This window comes from Arvicanthis niloticus, chromosome 3 (genome assembly GCF_011762505.2).
Source record: "Arvicanthis niloticus isolate mArvNil1 chromosome 3, mArvNil1.pat.X, whole genome shotgun sequence".
NCBI lineage: Eukaryota > Metazoa > Chordata > Mammalia > Rodentia > Muridae > Arvicanthis > Arvicanthis niloticus.
In genome coordinates, this window is record NC_047660.1 from 137,131,148 (window position 1) to 137,157,013 (window position 25,866).

A 25,866-nucleotide genomic window follows, 5' to 3' on the forward strand; every position below is an offset into this window, starting at 1 on the left:
CAGGCCTCATCCTCAATGGACAGGTGTCAGCCTGATTTCTAGACTGTGTGAAGAGGTGAAGGGCTGTGCACTGGATCCAAGGGATCAGCCTCCTCACACCTTGGTTCTCTCCGGCCCTGGGAGGCTGGGGCGGGCATGCACACCTGACTCATGGAGCAGCTATGGGAGAAGCCAAGCGTGGTGAGCCGCACGATCTCGCCGGCTGACTCGTAGCTGACCACATAGAGGTGATGTTCCAAGGGCGTGTCCTTTGTACCTTGAAAGTACACCAACTTCGTCTGCTCGTTGACCCAGATCTGCAGGCATTGGGGACCTCTGTGACCAGTGTGCCTCAGCCACACTTCCTCCCTCCCATCCCCAGGCCAGCGTCAGCCCTGTAGCACATCAGACTGAGAGTGGAGCATGAGGACAGCCCACACTGTAGGTCCCACGGACACACCCAGGGGAGAGAAAGCATACCCAGCATGCACAAAGCCCTGGGTTCCATCCCCAACACCACATGAGCTAGACATGCTGGAGCACGCCTCAGCCTAGCACTTGGGAGGACCAGGAGTTCAAGATCACCCTCAGCTACATAGTGAGGTCAAATCCAGCCTGAGCTATATGAAACTTTTTCTGAAACAATAGAAAAAAAAAAAAAAAAAAAAGATATCTAACTAACAGTTTTATTCTGAGGCTGAGTCTGGCTGTGTAGCCCAGGCTAGCCTAAATATGAAGGTTTTCCCTCCTTGGCCCCTGGAATGATAGGTCTATCCACATTACTCTTTGCAGAATTTGAACATGATTCAGCCTCATTCTCCCCTCGGCTCTAGAGTAAAAGGTTCAAAGCCACATGAGGAAGCCCTATCTATGGCAATACAGGTACGGATGTGGCCACACCAGTATGGGTGATCAAAGCCACACTTTCCCAGTGCGTGTGGCTGGGGCAGAGCTCAGTGGAAAAGTGCCTAGCACTCACGAGGACCCTGGTTCCACGCCCAGCAATGCAAAATTTAAAAATGAAAAAAAAAAAAAATTCAGAAATACACAAAGCAGATTTAAAAGTCTTTAACTCTGATTCTTTGCTTGGGAGGACCCCGGGTGAGGTGTCTGGACACCTGCGGCCACCATGTGGGGAGCTCTCGGGAAGAAGTGTGTGGATGCCCGGTTTCCATTCAGCATTCAGTCACACAGTGGACTGCAGGGACCTGGGCAACACTGAGGGTGAGCCAGGCCTCCCATGTGCACCTCTCTGCTGAGGAAGTATGTCCTGGGGCCCATGTGGGAATGGGGGAGGGGAGGAGGCAGAACAGCAGGAAAGGCAGAGGCCAGCAAGTGCACAGCCTGGCCTGCTGAAGGGGCTGGGGACAATGGGGTACCTTGGAGCCATGCCTCGACAAGACCTCCCACTCGCCACTGGTCAGGGCGACCTCCTCCTTGATGGGGCACTTAAACTCATCTGTGAGAAAGGAGAGCAGAGAGGTGAGGGACACAGGAAGGGGACAGGCTCAGTCGACTGAAGCCAAAGGAAGCCTCCTCATGGCTGGGTGATCAGTCTGGCCTAAGGGGCAACCAGGTGAGGACCTGTCTAGGAGGTTCAGGGGCCAGTGGGGCCTGTCCCTCCTAGTGAGGGCAACCCAGCACTCCCAGAGAACAGCCAGAAAGTGGCCTTTCTAACTTACAGCAGGTATGGCATGTGACAACTGGTCACTTCTCAATAGATCATCCTGGGCCACCAGAACCAGAACCAGGCTTTCTTTAGGCGACTAGGCAGGAGTGGGCACGCCACACTCCCAACACTCAGGAGAAAGAGGCAGGAGGATCTCTGAGTTCTGGACCAGTAGCTACATAGTGAGACCCTGTCTCAAGAGCAAACCTAACACCCACAAATAGAACCAGGTTCTGTTTCCTGGAGGCCTGCTAGGTTAACAGGTCTGGGCCTGCTTCTGAGGCCCAACTAGACAGAAACCAGGCATTTGCTAGGCCACATCCGGTGTGAACTGGGTGGCCTGGGGTGACAAGTGGCTGTCCTGTGGTGTTCTTGTGGGTTAACAGATCTACCACTGCCCAGGCACTGCACTCACAGGCCCCACCCACACAGTAAGCTGCTACTGTGCTTCTCAAGAGCACAGGGTCTCAGTGGCCCACTTGTTGGCTGTCATCATAGCCACAGACCTCCTAGACACACCCCATCTTCTTGTGTGTCCTCCCAAAGCTGCCTCTTCCCCATCGTGCCAGCCTCCCCAGCCTCCCCAGCCTCCCCAGCTAGTCTTCACTTTTAGTTTACTTCAGGTGTGCACTCAGTGCATGAGGTGCCTGCAGAGGCCAGAAGAAGGCATAGAACCCCAGGGACTAGAAGTACAGACAGCTGTGTGCCGCCTTGTGAGTGCTGGGCACTGAACCTCTGCAAGAGCAGCCAGTGTGCTAACAGCTGAGCCATATCTCCACCCCTGGCCCTTGCCTCCCCTTCTCCCGATTTTAGACAGGGTTTCATGTAGCCCAGGCTGGCCTCAAGCTCACTAAGTAGCTGAGGATGACCTAGAAGTCTGGACTCTCTGGCATGTTATAATGACAAACAAGCCAGCTCACATGGCTTCTGCGGTGCTGTGGATGAAGCCCAGGCCTTCCTGTGTGTCAGGAGGACACTGTACCAACTCAGCCCCAGCCCACGCTAGCCCTTCTGAATCTCCCTTCCTTTTTCTCAGGTTTCACTTGCTCAGACCCTCAGCTGCCATCACATTATGCCAGGAGGTACATGATGGAGCCTGAGCAAACCCATGGGGCTAGACACCCCAGCATTGGGGTCTCATGCTCGGCAACCATGAGCTGAAGGCAAGTTTCTAGGCAAAAGCTCCCTGAGTTCAGTGGTGGCGCCCCAGCAGGGTACACAGAGTCAATGCCAGGAGGGACATGGAGACAGAGCCCTGGTCAGCACCTTGAGTCACTCGGTGCCAAGTAGCCAGGACGTGAGGTTGCACCAGGCCCTCAGAGATGCCATGCCAGTCACTCTGTGGCCTGAGCCCACGGCTGCCACAGCCTGCTGTGGCACCATGTGGCATTTCTTAACTGTGGTGCTTACTGAAGATGACCTGTCTTCAAGGAAGGCTTGAGCATTATCTGAGGACATGTGTAGCTGTCACAACTTAGGGAGCTGCTAGCATGCAGCAGGTAACGCGGGAATGCTGCTCTCTCAATGTAGCCTATGGAGGCTGGGTCTGTGCAAAGGCTCTGAGGTACAGGACACAGCTCCATTGCACAGGCTGAGACCTAGGACAGCCTAGCAGTGCCCCCAGCCCCTGGGGGGGGGGTGTCACCTGCCATCATGCCAGGAGCCATGAATTGTCTCCTAGAAGCACCATCTACCACCTCAAGCCACTGACTCCAAAACGTACTTTGATCTCCTCTTTGATGAGCCTGACATCCTCTGAGCCCCCGACTGGATCCAAGTCATCCTCAGTACTATGTGCCTACCCCACTGGACAGCTCGGGCTTTGATTGTAGCCTGATCTGATGCTCCTTGCCCTGATCCCCACAGAAACCCAAATAGTTACTTCACACTGATGGAGAACCAACCACTTCCTGCTTCCTTCCTGGTCACAGCCCAGGCCTGAGTCCTGTTTGCAGCCCATGCAGATACCATGTCCTCATTCTCTTTGCCACTTGACTTTCTCTGTGTCCCCCCAGGGCCAGAGACACCATCTCTCATTGCCCTTGCTTTATTACTTGACCCTCTAGTCTCAGCTGTGGGAGACTGGGGTCATACCACGTTCCTTCTCAGACATCCTCACCATGGCTCCTGGAGCCAACTGCTTTGGCCAAGGCCCAGAGTATTTGAAGCTCTGAAGCCATATATACGGCTGAGGCTGGGACACAAACAGAGCCAACGGGCAAACAGAAGTGAGCCGCACACCAAGAAAAGAACAAGATGAAACTAAATGCAGGTGACACACAGTGGGACACAGGGGCCAAACTCTAATGCCCTGGTGGCAGCTATTAGGTCTCAAACCCAGGTGTGTGTGGGAGGGCTAACTGAGGTACCCATTAAAGTAGATGCTGGAAAGTTTGCCCACCATCCCAGCTCACTACTTGTTTCAGACCCCTCGGCCAGCACACCCTGCCTCTTCTGAAGGCTACACCCCACCCCCTGTCATTCCTCTGGCCTCAGTATAACTTAGCCATTTTGGCTATGCCAGTCTCTTGGCCCAGGCTGCCCCTCTTGGTTTAATGGTTCCTCTCTTGTACCCCCCCTCCCATCCTCACACGACCTAGCCCAGTCTGGTCATGTTTATCCTGGACTCTCCCAGATGTGCCTCCCTCTGGCCATGCTCTCCCCGCTATCTACAATCAAGTTTCTCCTCCTCCATCCCTAAAAAATCACGTCCTTCTTCCTTCCTTCTTTCTTCCTTTCCTTCCTTCCATTCCATAGCAAGGGCCCTGCTGCACAGGCTTTAGGAAACCCCACCTAGCCAATCAACAAACATGTAGCTGATGGCTACCAAGGGCACAAGGGCGGGGTGGGTCAGGGTGCGCCTCTCCTTCCTCCCCACCCCAGCCTCATATGTGACTGAGGCTCTGCTCACCTTCTGTAGGGGTGAGGGGTTCTGTCCAGTCATAGTCGTTAGTCTTAAGGTCCACAGTGACCCTGTACAGGTGGCAAAAGCCAGTCTTGCACTCGTTGGCACGGAGGAAACAAAAGTCCTGCTGACCCTCAGCCTGAGGGAATGGGTGGAAGATGTCGTGGACCTGTGGGGACAGATGACTGGGTCAGAGAACTCTGCAAGTGAGCAAGCCCCTGAGCCCAACCCAGTGTCACACTGGGGACCTGGATGTGGGGACATTGGGGCATCCTGACACTCCCACTTACGTTAATCCAGACATTGGTGACTTCTTCGTAAATGATGAAGGGCTGCACATTCTTGGGGATGGCTCTGGCAGCCGCTTGCCGCTGGGCCTCACTCTCAAGGGCCGGGATGAAGAGGGCAGGGGGCAGGAGGACAAGCTGGAGCCGTTGTTGGGGACGGTCCAAGAACATGGCCCAGGCACTAGAAGAACAAGAGAGGAGGCAGCAGGAGGCCTCAGTTGTTGACAGGGACACAGGGGGGACACAGGGGCCAGCCTTGCTGGAATCAGCCCAAGGCCAACCAGAGTATGGAGGAGGCCTAACTATTGCAGGAAATATTAAATGAAGCTCTAGTGACAATAATCCACATGACTTAGGCCCGGGACAGCATTCTCAAATGGGACAGATGGGTTTTGTTTTTTCGGTTTTTGCTTTTAAAGGTAGGATCTTTTATGGCTGAGGATAGCTTTGAACTCTTGACCTTCCTTGCCTCCATTTCAGTGTTGAAATGACAGGTGTGTGCCATCACATTCAACATTAACAAAATGGACACTATTCTACTCTATTCTGTTCTATTCTGGTACTGAGCATGGTCATGAGGTCTCATGTAAAGCTACACCATGGCTCTGTACCTAAGCCTTTTAAAGTTTTTATTTTGAAATAGTTTTGACATGGCCGTGCACCTGTCATCCCGGGAGTAGGAAGGTAGAGGCAAAAGGATTAGGAGTTCAGGGATATCCTTGGCTACAAAGCAAGTTCTAGGTAAGCCTGGGTTACACAGCAAGAGGAAAGATGAGGAGGAAATGGTGAGGAAGGCTGTTTGTCTCTGCATTCTGTCCCAACTGTGGAGAACTTGGACCCCAAGGACTCAGAGGTGTCGCATCATCCTGCCTGTGGCCTAGTGTTTCCTTCTATCCTGGGGTACCTGGGATTGCCCCACCCTCGGGACTTTGGTCAGACTGACCTGAAACCTGAGTCTCCCACTTTGTCTCCTCCCAGCTAGGAGGCTGGGAGGGGACCCTGAGGGAAAAAAGTCATGGCTGCAAGACACTGAGCCCTATGGGGCCCCAAATACCAAGCCTCCAGGTATTTGCCCATTCCCAAGACACTTACTATCGGCCATCCCGTGTCCAGCCAGCCCGGGCAATGTACTCCACTTTGGGGAAAAGGGAGCTGAATGGCTGCACCAGTTCCTTCTCGCAGCTTGACACGATCTAGAGAAACAGGACCATGTCATGCACATCAGCACAGCCCCACAGATCTCCAGCCTGCTGCCGGGTAGATGCACAGCACCCCTATGGTGTCTAACAGGTTGGGAATGAGTTTCAGGAGCTCTGCCACCCTCTTCTGGCCCTCCTGAGCACTGCAGTACATGGTGCGTGCATGTGGACAATCACACACTAAAATAAATAGCCAGGTGTGGTGTTTCATGCCTTTAATCTCAGCATTGGGGAAGCAGAGGCAGGACCATCTGTGAGTTCGAGGTCAGCCTCGTCTACATAATGAGTTCCAGGGCTCAAATAAAGACTTTGTCTCAAAAAAAAAAAAAATCAAAATAAATAAAAATCTTAAAGGAAGGGAGGGAAGAAGGACGGGAGGGAGGACAGCAGGCAGCTTTCTGAGGTATAGGAGGTAAGGTGGAAGTCACACTGGATTGAGGATCCTAATCTAACATGTTATATCACACAAGGGAGAGATGCAATGAGACAGACAGACAGCCTCTCTCCTCTCTCCCCTCCCCTCCCCTCCTCTCTTCTCATGGTATCCACTAGAACCTCAGGATAAGTGGTCAGCTGAGCTCTTGGGACAGACCCTGTCCAGCCCTGGGAGGGAGCCAGCCCTACCAGCACCCATCTGTATGGCTGCAGACAGCACCACTGCTGTAGAGCCACTAACCTGTGTCTTTCTGCTGTGGTGACAGCTCCTTGGGGGTGGGGGTGGGAATGACACCACAACAGCACACTGCACTCCCTGGCACACACAAATGGTTCTAGAAGCACCTGTTTCTGGCCTGAGTCACCCCTGGAGAATCAAGGGATCTTGGGCAAGCTGAGCAGGCAGATGATGGGGAGAAAGGGAGGCAAGGTCATGTGTGGCAACCCCGGCGAGGTCACCAGCCCACAGCTGTTCAGCTGCTGCAGCCCACACACAGCTCAGGAGCCTGTGTGTCAGGGAAGCTTGGGTGTGGCTGAGACGGAACAGTGACTGAGCCCTTGCTGCATTTACAGGCCCAAGTTCAGTTCCCAGCACCCACAGGGTAGCTCATGTCGTCCTGTAACTTCAGTCCAAGGCCTCCAACGCCCTCTTCTGGCCTCTATGGGCACTGCACTCATATACATTTTTTTTTAAAAAGGAAAAAAAAACCTTGAACTCCCCTGCCACCCCTAACCCCCCACCAAAAACAAAACAAAGCAAAACAAACAAACAAACCAAAAAAAAAAAAAAAAACCCCACAGCTTGGTAGTGATCTCCATATCACTGGTAATGCTGGAATGTTCTGAAGATTATACAAAGGTCTTGCTGAGTGAGGACCTAATATACATAAATTTTAATTTTTAGTGCAAATAGCAAACATATGAAGCCGGGCAGTGGTGACATATGCCTTTAATCCCAGCACTTGGGGGGGGGGCTGGAGAGGTGGCTCAGTGGTTAAGAGCACCGACTGTTCTTCCAAAGGTCTTGAGTTCAATTCCCAGCAACCACATGGTGGCTCACAACCATCTGTCATGGATCTTGTGCCTTCTTCTGGTGTGATTGAAGGCAGTGACAGTGTATTTACATAAAAATAAATAAATACATCTTTTAAAAACAAAAAAACTAATTCCAGTACTTGGGAGGCAGAGGCAGGCGGATTTCTGAGTTCGAGGCCAGCCTGGTCTACAGAGTGAGTTCCAGGACAGCCAGGGCTACATAAGAGAAACCCTGTCTCGAAAACCAAAAACCAAAAAAAAAACAAAAACAAAAACAAAAAAACCCCCAAAAAACAAAAACCCAACAAAGATATGGAGTCAATCTGATACTGTTCTGGATGTTATCAAAGTTTTTGCAAAAACTTGCTAGGGGGCAGTGGAGCAGCTCCACAGGAAAGGACCCTGTCACCAAGTGTGATGACCTGAGTCCTGAGGTCTAGTGTGACTGCTAGAACCCACACGGTGGAGGGAGAAAGCTGACCCCCACAAGCTGTTCTCTGGACTTCACACACACGGTATATTAACCTAGGAACTAAATCCCAGAGGCTGGAGAGATGGCTCAGCGGTTAAGAGCACTGACTGCTCTTCCAGAGGTCCTGAGTTCAATTCCCAGCAACCACATGGTGGTTCACAACCACCTGTGATGGGATCTGATGCTTTCTTCTGGTGTGTCTGAAGACAGCTACAGTGTACTCATATACATAAAATAAATAAATCTTGAAAAAAAAAAAAAAACTAAAAAAAAATTAAAAAAAAAAAAAAAAAAAGAACTAAATCCCTGGGGACCACACTCCTGAAGCTGCACAAAATGCTGCCTGGTGTCCCCAAAGGCAAGCACCACATCGCCACGGACCCAGGAGCTGCCTCAGTGACTTTCAGTGTCACACACTTTTGGTCCCCTGAGGGATCAGAGCAGTGGATGGGCCTACGGAGGCAGGTGGATGCACTCACTAGAGACCTCTTATCAGGGGCCAAGTTGGCCTTGCTGAGTTGCCTCTAAGTGAGCAATGTAAAAGGAGGAGACAGAAAAAGATCTAGAACAATGCCCGGCCCAACATGAGGCAACCTGGAGACGGGCACACTGCCAATGTGCCCCAGTGTTCTGGGCTTGTGGCCACCATAAGAGACAGGTAAGGCCAATTGGCTGCACCACGCACATGACAGAGAGGGGGCTAGCTGCACACAGCCCCTCTCACTCCTTGTGCAAGCTTCCCCACATGCTGGGCTCTTACTTTGCCCTGATGGTCCGTCTGGATCTCAGCCAGCTTCAGGGCAATCTTGGGATTCTTGCTGCCTGTGGAGGGGAAGGGAGAAGGTGAGTGCCAGGCTGTCAGAGGCTGCCATGGCCAGGGACCGTGTGACTGCACCTGTGGGAGGTGGCACAGCTTCTCTTGGGCATGACACAGTCTTCAGGACAAGGATAATCTGACCAAGGGCCCGGACCACATTCCTAACAGGGGATATAAGATATGTTACTTTGTCACCTGGGAGCACAGGCCAGGTTATGACAAGAGCTGGAATAGGACCAATAACAACACATAAGGAACACAGCCCTGTCTTTGTGCAACCAAGGAGGTGGGGACAGGAACAGGACGTATCATCACATGCAGCCAGGCCCAGCCCTTGGGAGGCAGTGGCCACAGGCTGGGATAGTCCACACTTCTAAAAGGTGGGATGTAGCTGGAAATGTTTCCTTAGAGAGCTGGAAACAAACCCTGGGAGTTATCTGGAAGATGGCTCAGGCCCCAGCACAGGGCACCATGGGACATCTGAGTCTTACTTTCCACATTGTTAATCATAGGCTAAATGTGGACCATTCCCACAGATGTCCTGTAGAGAGCCTAGGTCCTACAGAGTGTCTCGGAAGGCTCACTGTGTGTCTGCAATGGCAGTCTGGTATTTTTTTTTTTTTTTTTTTTTTTTTTGGCTTTTTCGAGACAGGGTTTCTCTGTGTAGTCCTGGCTGTCCTGGAACTCACTCTGTAGACCAGGCTGGCCTCGAACTCAGAAATCCGCCTGCCTCTGCCTCCCAAGTGCTGGGATTAAAGGCGTGCGCCACCACCGCCCGGCTAGTCTGGTATTTTTATTTGGTTTGTTTGTTTGTTTGTTTGTTTTTAGAGATAGGATCTCATGTAGCCCAGGCAGACCTGGAACTTTCTACAAAGCAGAGGCTGACCTTGAACTCCCGATCCTCCTGACACTCTTCTTGCTACAATGACAGGCATGCCCCCACCACACCCAGTTTGTGGTGCTGCGGACGGAGCCCGGGGCTCTGTCCCAAGCCATTGACTCCTTAGGTCTGCAGGAAGCAGGGCTGCCAGAGGTTACTGCTGGCTCAAGGCTTCTAAGGCCTTGAGACATCAAAGAAACAGGGTTCAGCCAGGAGGGCCAGTCCCCTTCATCCCTCTACTTGGTTTGTGGGGTTTTATTTTGACAGGTGTTCACTATGCAGCCTAGGCTGGCCTGAACTCATGAGCCTCCTGCCTTAGCCTCCGAGTACTGAGATGGCAGGTACTGCAGAATCTCCCATTAACTCAGCCTGCTTGTCTGTGGCTTTCCTGGTGTGGAGATGTGCAAAGATGTGCCATTTGGTGGTTGGAAGACTCACTTTTCTGGACCTACCTAGAGATCTGGGGCCTTTGAGTTCTAGGAACATGGGACCCAATAAAACCAGGTGGAGGGGACCCCCAAGAGCAGAACTGCACTAGCTGTGAAGTAGAGACCTCAGAGCAGCAGGCAGTCTCTCCACGAATGCCCACCTGTCCTGGGGTAGCGGTAGGAATCTGTCTTCCTCTCCTCCAGGGCAGGGGAGGGCACATGAATGACCTCTACCTCAGACTCGTCCACTTCCTCATACAGGATGCGCAGTGTCTTGAGGCCTTCGGAGCCTAGTGGAGCACAAGGAAAAGAGTCAGGCTGCTTACCAACAACACGCAGGGGCTCTGAGCCTCAGAGGGGTCAGGCTGGTCCCTGAAACCATCCTCTCAAGCTCTAGATGAGGCCCTGCCCCTGTGCGGTTCCTGTGAGGGAAAAACAGCACAATAAGGTCAAGGGGAGACCCTGGGCCAGTATGACAGGAGTATTCAAAGGACCAGGACACAATACCAAGGGACAGTAGAGGACATGAGGAGTGCACCTTAGGAAAAGCCACGTCTGTCAGACTACACCTCAGAACCAGAGGCCAGTGTGGGGTCATGCACCTCTGCTATCTCTGCCACTCAGTCAGGGAGATTTTGTCGTGATAACCTGAACACACACACACTCACATGTTCTGTGAGTACAAACACCACAGTAAGGGGCTGGGGGCATGGTACAGCCCAGTGAAGGGCTGGTCAGAAGTGGAGCCCAGCCTAGAATGCCTCAGTGTGGCTCAGAGGTGGAGCCCCTGCCTAGAATCCCCCAGTGAAGGGCTGAGGGTGTGATCAAGAAGTGAAGCCTTGCCTAGAACCCCCAGTGAGTGGCTGAGGGTGTGGTCAGGGGTGGAGTCTCCACCTAGAATCTCGCAGTGAGTACCTGGGAGCATGGTCATGGGTGGAGCCCCTGCCTTAGACTTTTCCAGTGAAGGGCTGGGGATGTGCTTCTGCTGCCTATGGCTTACCCAGTGTTCTCTTTTCTCCAGTAATTTAATGATTTATATGAATGGCAGGCCCAGGTGAGGCAAGGTCTTTGTCTTCTTCCTGTCCTGGGGAGACCCTGACATGGGTATTTAATGGGTCCCTAAGTGTTGTAATTTGGGGAGGTGTTGAGTCCTTAGACTGGAGTACAGTACTGAGAAGTGGACTCCCTACCTTCCCTACCTTCCCAAGAGGCCGTGGGACACCACCAGCACCCAGTGAAGCGGTCAAACTCCTCTTGAATGACAAAGGTGGCCACGCCTGCTGACCTGGGATTGTCCAGGACACTGGCTGAACCTGGGAAAAGGGCACACTGTGAGTGACACACAGCCTCTAGGAGTCAGGAACTTACGAGCTAAATGCCATACATGGCTACAACAGCTATCTTCAAAACATGATGACATGACCAGGCAGACTGCCACCCCATCCCTGTTCATGCCCGGCCTCACCCTGGTGACAGAAGGTGAGCCGCCGTTCCTCCCCAGTCTCCATGTTTGCCACCCACAAGTCACTGTTGTTGATGAAGGAAAAGAAGGCGGGGTCTGCAGGGCAGATCTTGGGGTCCATGCGTGGCCCAGAACACTGGGTCTTGATCTCCAGTGGCTTCATCGGGGACACCTGGGGACAGGGAGGTTGGGACAGTCAAGGTGCCGGCCTCACATCCCCACCCCAGGACACAGGTCGTGTCTCACCATGAAGCCATTCTTGCCACCATCCCTGCAGTGGAACAGGCTGTTGTTGGCCTGGAAGAGGAAGAGGCCGCTCTCGCTGTGGAAGTCGTAGGAGGTGATGCCGAAGACGCCCAGGCGTTTGCGTTCCCGCAGCAGCTCCTCCTCTCGTGAGTAGACACCGTGGTGGGGTGTGGCCTGGGGACACAGGGGACTCTCTCAGATTCCCCACTGTGACACAGAGCATCTTATAATGTCTAGGAGCTTGTGATGTCCCCACATCCCCATCCTGAGAACCTGCGGGGACATCCCAACCCCATTCACACCCTTCCAAACCCACAGCTGTACAGAACATGCCCAAGGTTCCGCTAATCACCTGCCCTGGATCCCCACTAGGGTGGGGTGGGTGGAATCCCAGTGGGTAAGCTATCTGGACAGAATCACCAGGACATGGGACGAGTCTCTTTGTTTGAGACAGGGTCTTATGTGGTCCAGGCTAGCCTGGAATTCGCTACTTAGCAGAGGATAATTCTGATCTCCCAATCATCCTGTCTCCACCTCAAGTGCTGGGCTGGCACAACACTGCCTGGAGCGATGGCATGGAACCTCGGGCTTCCTGTGTGCCAACCGAATGCTCCATGCAGTAAGTCTCAGGACTGGGCTTGGATCCAGCTCAGAGCTGGGGTATGGAGGCAAAATGTGAAAGCCCAGGGTCCAGTCCTAGCACGCTGTACAGAAGGCTACCCAGGAGCAATCAAAATGGGAGCAAGTGGGCAAGATGGGAGAGACTCGGGGATGCCACTGTGATGGTATTATTTTTCCCTCGGAGAGACCCCAGGGCCTTGGCACATGCTGGGCGAGGCTTGCCACCAAGCTGCAGTCTTGTGCAATGTTTACAGCCAGAGTACTGTCACACCAGGGTGTCCCCTTCACTTGGCACCTCTTGGCAGTCATATTAATCATTAGCCAGGTCTATGAATCACCCTTCATTTGAAGGTGTAAACAGGAGAGAGAAGTGGGCCTGATAAGTGCCCCAGTCAGAGCTGTTCCCAGAAGCCAGGTGTGGCACGGACGGCTCACCTGGAAGTGGTCCAGCATCTGCTTCCAGGACAGCAGCAGCAGGGCTTCCTTCCGCACCTTCTTGGGGATCTCAGAGTAGAGGAGGGAGTTCTCACGGCTGCCATAGGGCATTCCTGGGGAGAAGTCAGAGAAGGTTCGAGTTTGGGGGCCCTACCTGAGAGGTCATCAGGCCATGGCTCCCTCTCTCTAGTCAGAGTGTCATCACTGTGTGCACTTAGAGGCCATCAGGTACCCCTCTCTCTCCCTCTCCCTCTTTCTCTCTGTCTTGAACCTACAGAAATCCACCTACATCTTTCCTGACACAGACGTTGGGATCTGAATGCAGGTCCTCACCTATGTACAGCCTGCACTTTACCCCGAGCTGTCACTCCAGCCCTGCTGCTTGGTCACTTCTGTGGTAGGCTCTCCCACCCCGAGACCTAGGGCCCAGTGGCTGGAGCAGCCTCTGGGAGTCAGCCCTCCTGCGGTCAGGGGTGGCTCTAGAAGGTTCCTCTGTATGAGAGACACTGGCAAAGACTGAGGACAAAACTGGTCTCAGACGGGAGTAAGGCTAAACCTTAGGGAAAGGAAGGAGTGTGCACTCGTGTGTGTATGTGTGTGTGCGTGCATGTCACACACTCGGTCACAATAGGTGCTTTTAGAGAGTTTCCTCACACTGTAGCCCTGACTCCATCCACTCCAGACTGGTTTGGGGACAGCTCCAACTCCACCCTCAAGCCCCATGTCCGAGGCTCCTGTGGGCATCACCTCTGAGGACAAACGGGTTTAAGCCCTGACTGAAGGACATGAATAGTTGCTGAGGCAATGTGTGCAGTGGACTGGGGACAGGACACATGCACGTCTATGCAGCTGGGCTGGATCTCTGCTGGAGAGCTAGCAAGCTCGTAACCAACTCCTCAGCACCTCTGAGGCTGGGTGCATGGCTGTGAACCTGAAAGCCAGCCTCCTTGCTCGGTGGCCCACGTGCACCCCCTCTGGGTCACTCCTTTCTTTTGCTTTTCTGGACAGAGTGTCCTATAGCCCAGGCTGGTCTCTGATTTTCTAGGTGGACAAGGATAACACTGAATTCTTCTTGTTCTTTCAGCCTCTGCTTCCCAATTGCAGGTGACAAGCATGTCTTCCACAGGTGGGGAAGTCGAGGTCCCAGTATGTGGCAGCCCCATGGCTTGTAGCAGGTAAGTAGTCAGGTAACAAGTGTGTCTTCCACAGGTAGGGAAGCAGGGGTCATGGCGTATGGCATCATTAGCAGTTACATGGTCAGCAGAGAGTGACCAGCTTCAACGTGCCTCAATCTCACCTCTGTGGTGCAGTGCTGGGGACCAGGGCTGTCACTCCTCTGAGTACAGAGCTGTGTGGGAGTGTACAGGGCACTTGGCAGCCCGGAACACAGTGCCTCTTACAGTGACTTGCAGGATGCATGAACTCTGCCCTACTGCATATCTGCAGCTGCCAGGACTGTTTGCTTTTATTGTGGTTTTCTGGGACAGGGTCACTGTGTGTCCTGGAACTTGCTATGTAGCCTAGGATACATATACATATGTATAAACATATACATAGCATAGGATACTCGATATGTACACCAGGCTGGCCTTGAACTCATTATGTAGCCCAGGCTGGCCTGGAACTCACAGGTAAACTCGGCTAGTCTTGAACTCACAGAGATCTGCTTGCCTCTCCTGAGTGCTGGGACTAAAGGCCTGTGATGTTGAGCAGCACACTTAAGAGTGTGACACAATGAGAGGGTCCAGTGGGCAGAGGCAGCTGCCACCAAGACTGATGACCTGAGTTTGAGCCCTGGAACCCACATGATATAAGGAGAGTAACAAACACCCATAAATTGTCCTCTGACTTTCACATACATGCCATAGCATATGCACCTCCACATACATGCCATAACATATGTACCTCCACATACATGTTATAACATATGTACCTCCACATACATGCCATAGCATATGCACCTCCACATACATGCCATAGCATATGTACCTCCACATACATGCCATAGCATATGTACCTCCACATACATGCCATAGCATATGCACCTCCACATACATGCCATAACATATGTACCTCCACGTACATGCCGTAGCATATGTACCTCCACATACATGCCGTAGCATATGTACCTCCACAGACATGCCATAGCATATGTACCTCCACATACATGCCATAGCATATGTACCTCCACATACATGCCATAGCATATGTACCTCCACATACATGCCATAGCATATGCACCTCCACATACATGCCATAACATATGTACCTCCACATACATGCCGTAGCATATGTACCTCCACAGACATGCCATAGCATATGTACCTCCACCTACATGCCATAGCATATGTACCTCCACATACATGCCGTAGCATATGCACCTCCACATACATGCCGTAGCATATGTACCTCCACATACATGCCATAGCATATGTACCTCCACATACATGCCATAGCATATGTACCTCCACATACATGCCATAACATATGCACCTCCACATACATGCCATAGCATATGCACCTCCACATACATGTCATAGCATATGTACCTCCACATACATGCCATAGCATATGTACCTCCACATACATGCCATAGCATATGTACCTCCACATACATGCCGTAGCATATGCACCTCCACATACATGCCATAGAATATGCACCTCCACATACATGTCATAGCATATGCACCTCCACATACATGCCATAGCATATGTACCTCCACACACATGCCATAGCATATGTACCTCCACATACATGCCATAACATATGTACCTCCACATACATGCCATAACATATGTACCTCCACATACATGCCATAACATATGTACCTCCACATACATGCCATAACATATGCACCTCCACATACATGCCATAGCATATGCACCTCCACATACATGCCATAGCATATGTACCTCCACATACATACCATAGCATATGTACCTCCACATACATGCCGTAGCATATGCACCTCCACATACATGCCGTAGCATATGTACCTCCACATACATGCCGTAGCATATGCACCTCCACATACATGCCATAGCATATGTACCTCCACATACATGCCATAGCATATGTACCTCCACATACATGCCATAGCATATGTACCTCCACATACATGCCATAGCATATGTACCTCCACATACATGCCATAGCATATGTACCTCCACATATATGCCATAGCATATGCACCTCCACATACATGCTATAACATATGTACCTCCACATACATGCCATAGCATATGTACCTCCACATACATGCTATAACATATGTACCTCCACATACATGCCATAGCATATGTACCTCCACATACATGCCATAGCATATGCACCTCCACATACATGCTATAACATATGTACCTCCACATACATGCCATAGCATATGTACCTCCACATACATGCTATAACATATGTACCTCCACATACATGCCATAGCATATGTACCTCCACATACATGCCATAGCATATGTACCTCCACATACATGCCATAGCATATGTACCTCAAAATACATGCCGTAGTATATGTACCTTCACATGCATGCCATAACATATGTACCTCCACATACATGCCATAGCATATGTACCTCCACATACATGCTATAACATATGTACCTCCACATACATGCCATAGCATATGTACCTCCACATACATGCCATAGCATATGCACCTCCACATACATGCTATAACATATGTACCTCCACATACATGCCATAGCATATGTACCTCCACATACATGCTATAACATATGTACCTCCACATACATGCCATAGCATATGTACCTCCACATACATGCCATAGCATATGTACCTCCACATACATGCCATAGCATATGTACCTCAAAATACATGCCATAGCATATGCACCTCCACATACATGCTATAACATATGTACCTCCACATACATGCCATAGCATATGTACCTCCACATACATGCTATAACATATGTACCTCCACATACATGCCATAGCATATGTACCTCCACATACATGCCATAGCATATGTACCTCCACATACATGCCATAGCATATGTACCTCAAAATACATGCCGTAGTATATGTACCTTCACATGCATGCCATAACATATGTACCTCCACATAAATGCCATAGCATATGCACCTCCACATACATGCTATAACATATGCACCTCCACATACATGCCATAGCATATGTACCTCCACATACATGCCGTAGTATATGCACCTCCACACACATGCTATAGCATATGTACCTCCACATACATGCCATAGTATATGTACCTCCACATACATGCCATAGCATATGCACCTCCACATACATGCCATAGTACATGTATGTACTATGTACATACATATGTACATGTAGGTACATATGTACCTCCACATACATGCCATAACATATGCACCTCCACATACATGCCATAGTATATGTACCTCCACATACATGTCATAGCATATGTACCTCCACATACATGCTATAACATATGTACTTCCACATACATGCCGTAGCATATGTACCTCCACATACATGCTATAGCATATGCACCTCCACATACATGCTATAACATATGTACCTCCACATACATGCCATAGCATATGCACCTCCACATACATGCTATAACATATGTACCTCCACATACATACCATAGCATATGCACCTCCACATACATGCCGTAGCATATGTACCTCCACATACATGCCATAGCATATGCACCTCCACATACATGCTATAACATATGTACCTCCACATACATGCTATAACATATGTACCTCCACATACATGCCATAGCATATGTACCTCCACATACATGTCATAGCATACGCACCTCCACATACATGCTATAACATATGTACCTCCACATACATGCCATAGCATATGCACCTCCACATACATGCCATAGTACATGTATGTACTATGTACATACATATGTACATGTAGGTACATATGTACCTCCACATACATGCCATAACATATGCACCTCCACATACATGCCATAGTATATGTACCTCCACATACATGTCATAGCATATGTACCTCCACATACATGCTATAACATATGTACTTCCACATACATGCCGTAGCATATGTACCTCCACATACATGCTATAGCATATGCACCTCCACATACATGCTATAACATATGTACCTCCACATACATGCCATAGCATATGCACCTCCACATACATGCTATAACATATGTACCTCCACATACATGCCATAGCATATGCACCTCCACATACATGCCGTAGCATATGTACCTCCACATACATGCCATAGCATATGCACCTCCACATACATGCTATAACATATGTACCTCCACATACATGCTATAACATATGTACCTCCACATACATGCCATAGCATATGTACCTCCACATACATGTCATAGCATACGCACCTCCACATACATGCTATAACATATGTACCTCCACATACATGCCATAGCATATGTACCTCCACATACATGCCATAGCATATGCACCTCCATATACATGCTATAGCATATGTACCTCCACATACATGCTATAACATACGTACCTCCACATACATGCCATAGCATATGTACCTCCACATACATGCCATAGCATATGCACCTCCACATACATGCTATAACATATATACCTCCACATACATGCCATAGCATATGTACCTCCACATACATGCTATAGCATATGTACCTCCACATACATGCCATAGCATATGTACCTCCACATACATGCCATAACATATGCACCTCCACATACATGCCATAGCATATGCACCTCCACATACATGCCATAGCATATGTACCTCCACATACATGCCATAGCATATGTACCTCCACATACATGCCATAGCATATGCACCTCCACATACATGCCGTAGCATATGCACCTCCACATACATGCCATAGCATATGCACCTCCACATACATGCCGTAGCATATGCACCTCCACATACATGCCATAGCATATGTACCTCCACATACATGCCATAGCATATGTACCTCCACATACATGCCATAGCATATGTACCTCCACATACATGCCATAGCATATGCACCTCCACATACATGCCATAGCATATGCACCTCCACATACATGCCATAGCATATGTACCTCCACATACAAGCCATAGCATATGCACCTCCACATACAAGCCATAGCATATGCACCTCCACATACATGCCATAGCATATGTACCTCCACATACATGCCGTAGCATATGCACCTCCACATACATGCCGTAGCATATGCACCTCCACATACATGCCATAGCATATGCACCTCCACATACATGCCATAGCATATGTACCTCCACGTACATGCCATAGCATATGTACCTCCACATACATGCCATAGCATATGCACCTCCACATACATGCCATAGCATATGCACCTCCACATACATGCCATAGCATATGTACCTCCACATACAAGCCATAGCATATGTACCTCCACATACATGCCATAGCATATATACCTCCACATACATGCCATAGCATATGTACCTCCACATACATGCCATAGCATATGCACCTCCACATACATGCCATAGCATATGTACCTCCACGTACATGCCATAGCATATGTACCTCCACATACATGCTATAGCATATGTACCTCCACATACATGCCATAACATATGTACCTCCACATTCATGCCGTAGGATATGTACCTCCACATACATGCCATAACATATGTACCTCCACATACATGCCGTAGATTATGTACCTCCACATACATGCCATAGCATATGTACCTCCACATACATGCCATAGCATATGTACCTCCACATACATGCCATAGCATATGTACCTCCACATACATGCCATAGCATATGCACCTCCACATACATGCCATAGCATATGTACCTCCACATACATGCCATAACATATGCACCTCCACATACATGCCATAGCATATGCACCTCCACATACATGCCATAGCATATGCACCTCCACATACATGCCATAGCATATGTACCTCCACATACATGCCATAACATATGTACCTCCACATACATGCCATAGCATATGTACCTCCACATACCTGCCGTAGTATATGCACCTCCACATACATGCCATAACATACGTACCTCCACATACATGCCATAGCATATGCACCTCCACATACATGCTATAACATATGCACCTCCACATACATGCCACAGCATATGTACCTCCACATACATGCCGTATTATATGCACCTCCACATACATGCTATAGCATATGTACCTCCACATACATGCCATAGCATATGTACCTCCACATACATGCCATAGCATATGCACCTCCACATACATGCCATAGCATATGTACCTCCACATACATGCCATAACATATGCACCTCCACATACATGCCATAGTATATGTACCTCCACATACATGTCATAGCATATGTACCTCCACATACATGCTATAACATATGTACCTCCACATACATGCCGTAGCATATGTACCTCCACATACATGCTATAGCATATGCACCTCCACATACATGCTATAACATATGTACCTCCACATACATGCCATAGCATATGCACCTCCACATACACGCTATAACATATGTACCTCCACATACATGCCATAGCATATGCACCTCCACATACATGCTATAACATATGTACCTCCACATACATGCTATAACATATGTACCTCCACATACATGCCATAGCATATGTACCTCCACATACATGCTATAACATATGTACCTCCACATACATGCTATAACATATGTACCTCCACATACATGCCATAGCATATGTACCTCCACATACATGCCATAGCATATGTACCTCCACATACATGCCATAGCATATGTACCTCCACATACATGCCATAGCATATGTACCTCCACATACATGCCATAGCATATGTACCTCCACATACATGCTATAACATATGTACCTCCACTTACATGCCATAACATATGTACCTCCACATACATGCCATAACATATGTACCTCCACATACATGCCGTAGTATATGCACCTCCACATACATGCTATAACATATGTACCTCCACATACATGCCATAGCATATGTACCTCCACATACATGCCATAGCATATGTACCTCCACATACATGCTATAGCATATGTGCCTCCACATACATGCTATAACATATGTACCTCCACATACATGCCATAACATATGTACCTCCACATACATGCCATAACATATGCACCTCCACATACATGCCATAGCATATGCACGTCCACATACATGCCATAGCATATGCACCTCCACATACATGCCGTAGCATATGTACCTCCACATACATGCCGTAGCATATGCACCTCCACATACATGCCATAGCATATGCACCTCCACATACATGCCATAGCATATGTACCTCCACATACATGCCATAGCATATGTACCTCCACATACATGCCATAGCATATGCACCTCCACATACATGCCATAGCATAGCACCTCCACATACATGCCATAGCATATGTACCTCCACATACATGCCATAGCATATGTACCTCCACGTACATGCCATAGCATATATACCTCCACATACATGCCATAGCATATGTACCTCCACATACATGCCATAGCATATGTACCTCCACATACATGCCATAGCATATGTACCTCCACGTACATGCCATAGCATATGTACCTCCACGTACATGCCATAGCATATGTACCTCCACATACATGCCGTAGTATATGCACCTCCACATACATGCTATAACATATGTACCTCCACATACATGCCATAGCATATGCACCTCCACATACATGCTATAGCATATGTACCTCCACATACATGCTATAGCATATGTACCTCCACATACATGCCATAGCATATGTACCTCCACATACATGCTATAGCATATGTACCTCCACATACATGCCATAGCATATGTACCTCCACATACATGCCATAGCATATGTACCTCCACATACATGCTATAGCATATGTACCTCCACATACATGCCATAGCATATGTACCTCCACATACATGCCATAGCATATGTACCTCCACATACATGCCATAGCATATGTACCTCCACATACATGCCATAGCATATGTACCTCCACATACATGCTATAACATATGTACCTCCACATACATGCCATAACATATGCACCTCCACATACATGCCATAGGATATGTACCTCCACATACATGCCGTAGTATATGCACCTCCACATACATGCTATAACATATGCACCTCCACATACATGCCACAGCATATGTACCTCCACATACATGCCGTATTATATGCACCTCCACATACATGCTATAGCATATGTACCTCCACATACATGCCATAGCATATGTACCTCCACATACATGCCATAGCATATGCACCTCCACATACATGCCATAGCATATGTACCTCCACATACATGCCATAACATATGCACCTCCACATACATGCCATAGTATATGTACCTCCACATACATGTCATAGCATATGTACCTCCACATACATGCTATAACATATGTACCTCCACATACATGCCATAGCATATGTACCTTCACAAACATGCCATAGCATATGTACCTCCACATACATGCTGTAGCATATGTACCTCCACATACATGCCATAACATATGCACCTCCACATACATGCCATAGTATATGTACCTCCACATACATGCCATAGCATATGTACCTCCACATACATGCTATAACATATGTACCTCCACATACATGCCGTAGCATATGTACCTCCACATACATGCCATAGCATATGCACCTCCACATACATGCTATAACATATGTACCTCCACATACATGCCATAGCATATGTACCTCCACATACATGCCGTAGTATATGTACCTCCACATACATGTCATAGCATATGCACCTCCACATACATGCTATAACATATGTACCTCCACATACATGCTATAACTTATGTACCTCCACATACATGCCATAGCATATGTACCTCCACATACATGCCGTAGTATATGTATCTCCACATACATGCCATAACATATGCACCTCCACATACATGACGTAGTATATGTACCTTCACATACATGCCATAGCACATGTACCTCCACATACATGCCATAGCATATGTACCTCCACATACATGCCATAACATATGTACCTCCACATACATGCCATAGCATATGCACCTCCACATACATGCTATAACATATGTACCTCCACATACATGCCATAGCATATGCACCTCTACATACATGCCGTAGCATATGTACCTCCACATACATGCCATAGCATATGCACCTCCACATACATGCTATAACATATGTACCTCCACATATATGCTATAACATATGTACCTCCACATACATGCCATAGCATATGTACCTCCACATACATGCCATAGCATACGCACCTCCACATACATGCTATAACATATGTACCTCCACATACATGCCATAGCATATGTACCTCCACATACATGCCATAGCATATGCACCTCCACATACATCCTATAGCATATGTACCTCCACATACATGCTATAACATATGTACCTCCACATACATGCCATAGCATATGTACCTCCACATACATGCCATAGCATATGCACCTCCACATACATGCTATAGCATATGTACCTCCACATACATGCCATAGCATATGTACCTCCACATACATGCCATAGCATATGTACCTCCACATATATGCCATAGCATATGTACCTCCACATACATGCCGTAGTATATGCACCTCCACATACATGCTATAACATATGTACCTCCACATACATGCCATAGCATATGTACCTCCACATACATGCCATAGCATATGTACCTCCACATACATGCCATAGCATATGTACCTCCACATACATGCCATAGCATATGTACCTCCACATACATGCCATAGCATATGTACCTCCACATACATGCTATAACATATGTACCTCCACATACATGCTATAACATATGTACCTCCACATACATGCCATAGCATATGTACCTCCACATACATGCCATAGCATATGTACCTCCACATACATGCCATAGCATATGTACCTCCACATACATGCCATAGCATATGTACCTCCACATACATGCTATAGCCTATGTACCTCCACATACATGCTATAACATATGTACCTCCACATACATGCTATAACATATGTACCTCCACATACATGCCATAGCATATGTACCTCCACATACATGCTATAGCATATGTACCTCCACATACATGCTATAACATATGTACCTCCACATACACGCCATAACATATGCACCTCCACATACATGCCATAACATATGTACCTCCACATACATGCTATAACATATGTACCTCCACATACATGCCATAGCATATGTACCTCCACATACATGCTATAGCATATGTACCTCCACATACATGCCATAGCATATGTACCTCCACATACATGCTATAGCATATGTACCTCCACATACATGCCATAGCATATGCACCTCCACATACATGCTATAGCATATGTACCTCCACATACATGCCATAGCATATGTACCTCCACATACATGCCATAGCATATGTACCTCCACATACATGCTATAGCATATGTACCTCCACATACATGCCATAGCATATGTACCTCCACATACATGCCATAGCATATGTACCTCCACATACATGCCATAGCATATGTACCTCCACATACATGCCATAGCATATGTACCTCCACATACATGCCATAGCATATGTACCTCCACATACATGCCATAGCATATGTACCTCCACATACATGCTATAGCATATGTACCTCCACATACATGCTATAACATATGTACCTCCACATACATGCTATAACATATGTACCTCCACATACATGCCATAGCATATGTACCTCCACATACATGCCGTAGTATATGCACCTCCACATACATGCTATAACATATGTACCTCCACATACATGCCATAGCATATGTACCTCCACATACATGCCATAGCATATGTACCTCCACATACATGCTATAGCATATGTACCTCCACATACATGCTATAACATATGTACCTCCACATACATGCCATAACATATGCACCTCCACATACATGCTATAACATATGCACCTCCACATACATGCCATAGCATACGTACCTCCACATACATGCCATAACATATGTACCTCCACATACATGCAATAGCATATGTACCTCCACATACATGCCATAGCTTATGTACCTCCACATACATGCCATAACATATGCACCTCCACATACATGCCATAGCATATGTACCTCCACATACATGCCATAGCATATGTACCTCCACATACATGCCATAACATATGCACCTCCACATACATGCCATAGCATATGTACCTCCACATACATGCCGTAGCATATGTACCTCCACATACATGCCATAACATATGTACCTCCACATACATGCCATAGCATATGTACCTCCACATTCATGCCGTAGCATATGTACCTCCACATACATGCCAGAACATATGCACCTCCACATACATGCCATAGCATATGCACCTCCACATACATGCCATAGCATATGTACCTCCACATACATGCCATAGCATATGTACCTCCACATACATGCCATAGCATATGTACCTCCACATACATGCCATAGCATATGTACCTCCACATACATGCCATAGCATATGTACCTCCACATACATGCCATAGCATATGTACCTCCACATACATGCCATAGCATATGCACCTCCACATACATGCCATAGCATATGTACCTCCACATACATGCCATAACATATGCACCTCCACATACATGCCATAACATATGCACCTCCACATACATGCCATAGCATATGCACCTCCACATACATGCCATAGCATATGCACCTCCACATACATGCCATAGCATATGTACCTCCACATACATGCCATAACATATGTACCTCCACATACATGCCATAGCATATGTACCTCCACATACATGCCATAACATAAGCACCTCCACATACATGCCATAGCATATGCACCTCCACATACATGCCATAACATATGCACCTCCACATACATGCCATAGCATATGTACCTCCACATACATGCCATAACATATGCACCTCCACATACATGCCATAGCATATGTACCTCCAC

The 25,866-nt window shown here is 48.3% G+C and overlaps 1 protein-coding gene across 7 annotated transcripts in view; it reads right to left on the reverse strand.

Annotated features, from left to right (window-relative positions):
• Dpp9 (dipeptidyl peptidase 9) overlaps window positions 1–25,866 on the reverse strand; it is a 54,660-nt gene that overhangs the window by 8,088 nt on the left and 20,706 nt on the right. For 5 of the 7 annotated variants that reach the window (XM_034498101.2, XM_076931995.1, XM_076931992.1 and 2 more), the window contains exons 4-14: window positions 12,871–12,983; window positions 11,815–11,988; window positions 11,572–11,740; window positions 11,297–11,419; window positions 10,268–10,396; window positions 8,742–8,803; window positions 5,933–6,033; window positions 4,844–5,021; window positions 4,560–4,722; window positions 1,359–1,438; window positions 144–296 (exon numbers count right to left, since the gene is read on the reverse strand). In XM_034498101.2, the coding sequence (XP_034353992.1) occupies window positions 144–296; window positions 1,359–1,438; window positions 4,560–4,722; window positions 4,844–5,021; window positions 5,933–6,033; window positions 8,742–8,803; window positions 10,268–10,396; window positions 11,297–11,419; window positions 11,572–11,740; window positions 11,815–11,988; window positions 12,871–12,983 (1,445 nt within the window). The remainder of the gene's footprint in view (window positions 1–143; window positions 297–1,358; window positions 1,439–4,559; window positions 4,723–4,843; window positions 5,022–5,932; window positions 6,034–8,741; window positions 8,804–10,267; window positions 10,397–11,296; window positions 11,420–11,571; window positions 11,741–11,814; window positions 11,989–12,870; window positions 12,984–25,866) is intronic. The other 2 variants (XM_034498100.2, XM_076931993.1) reach the window with 1 other exon arrangement.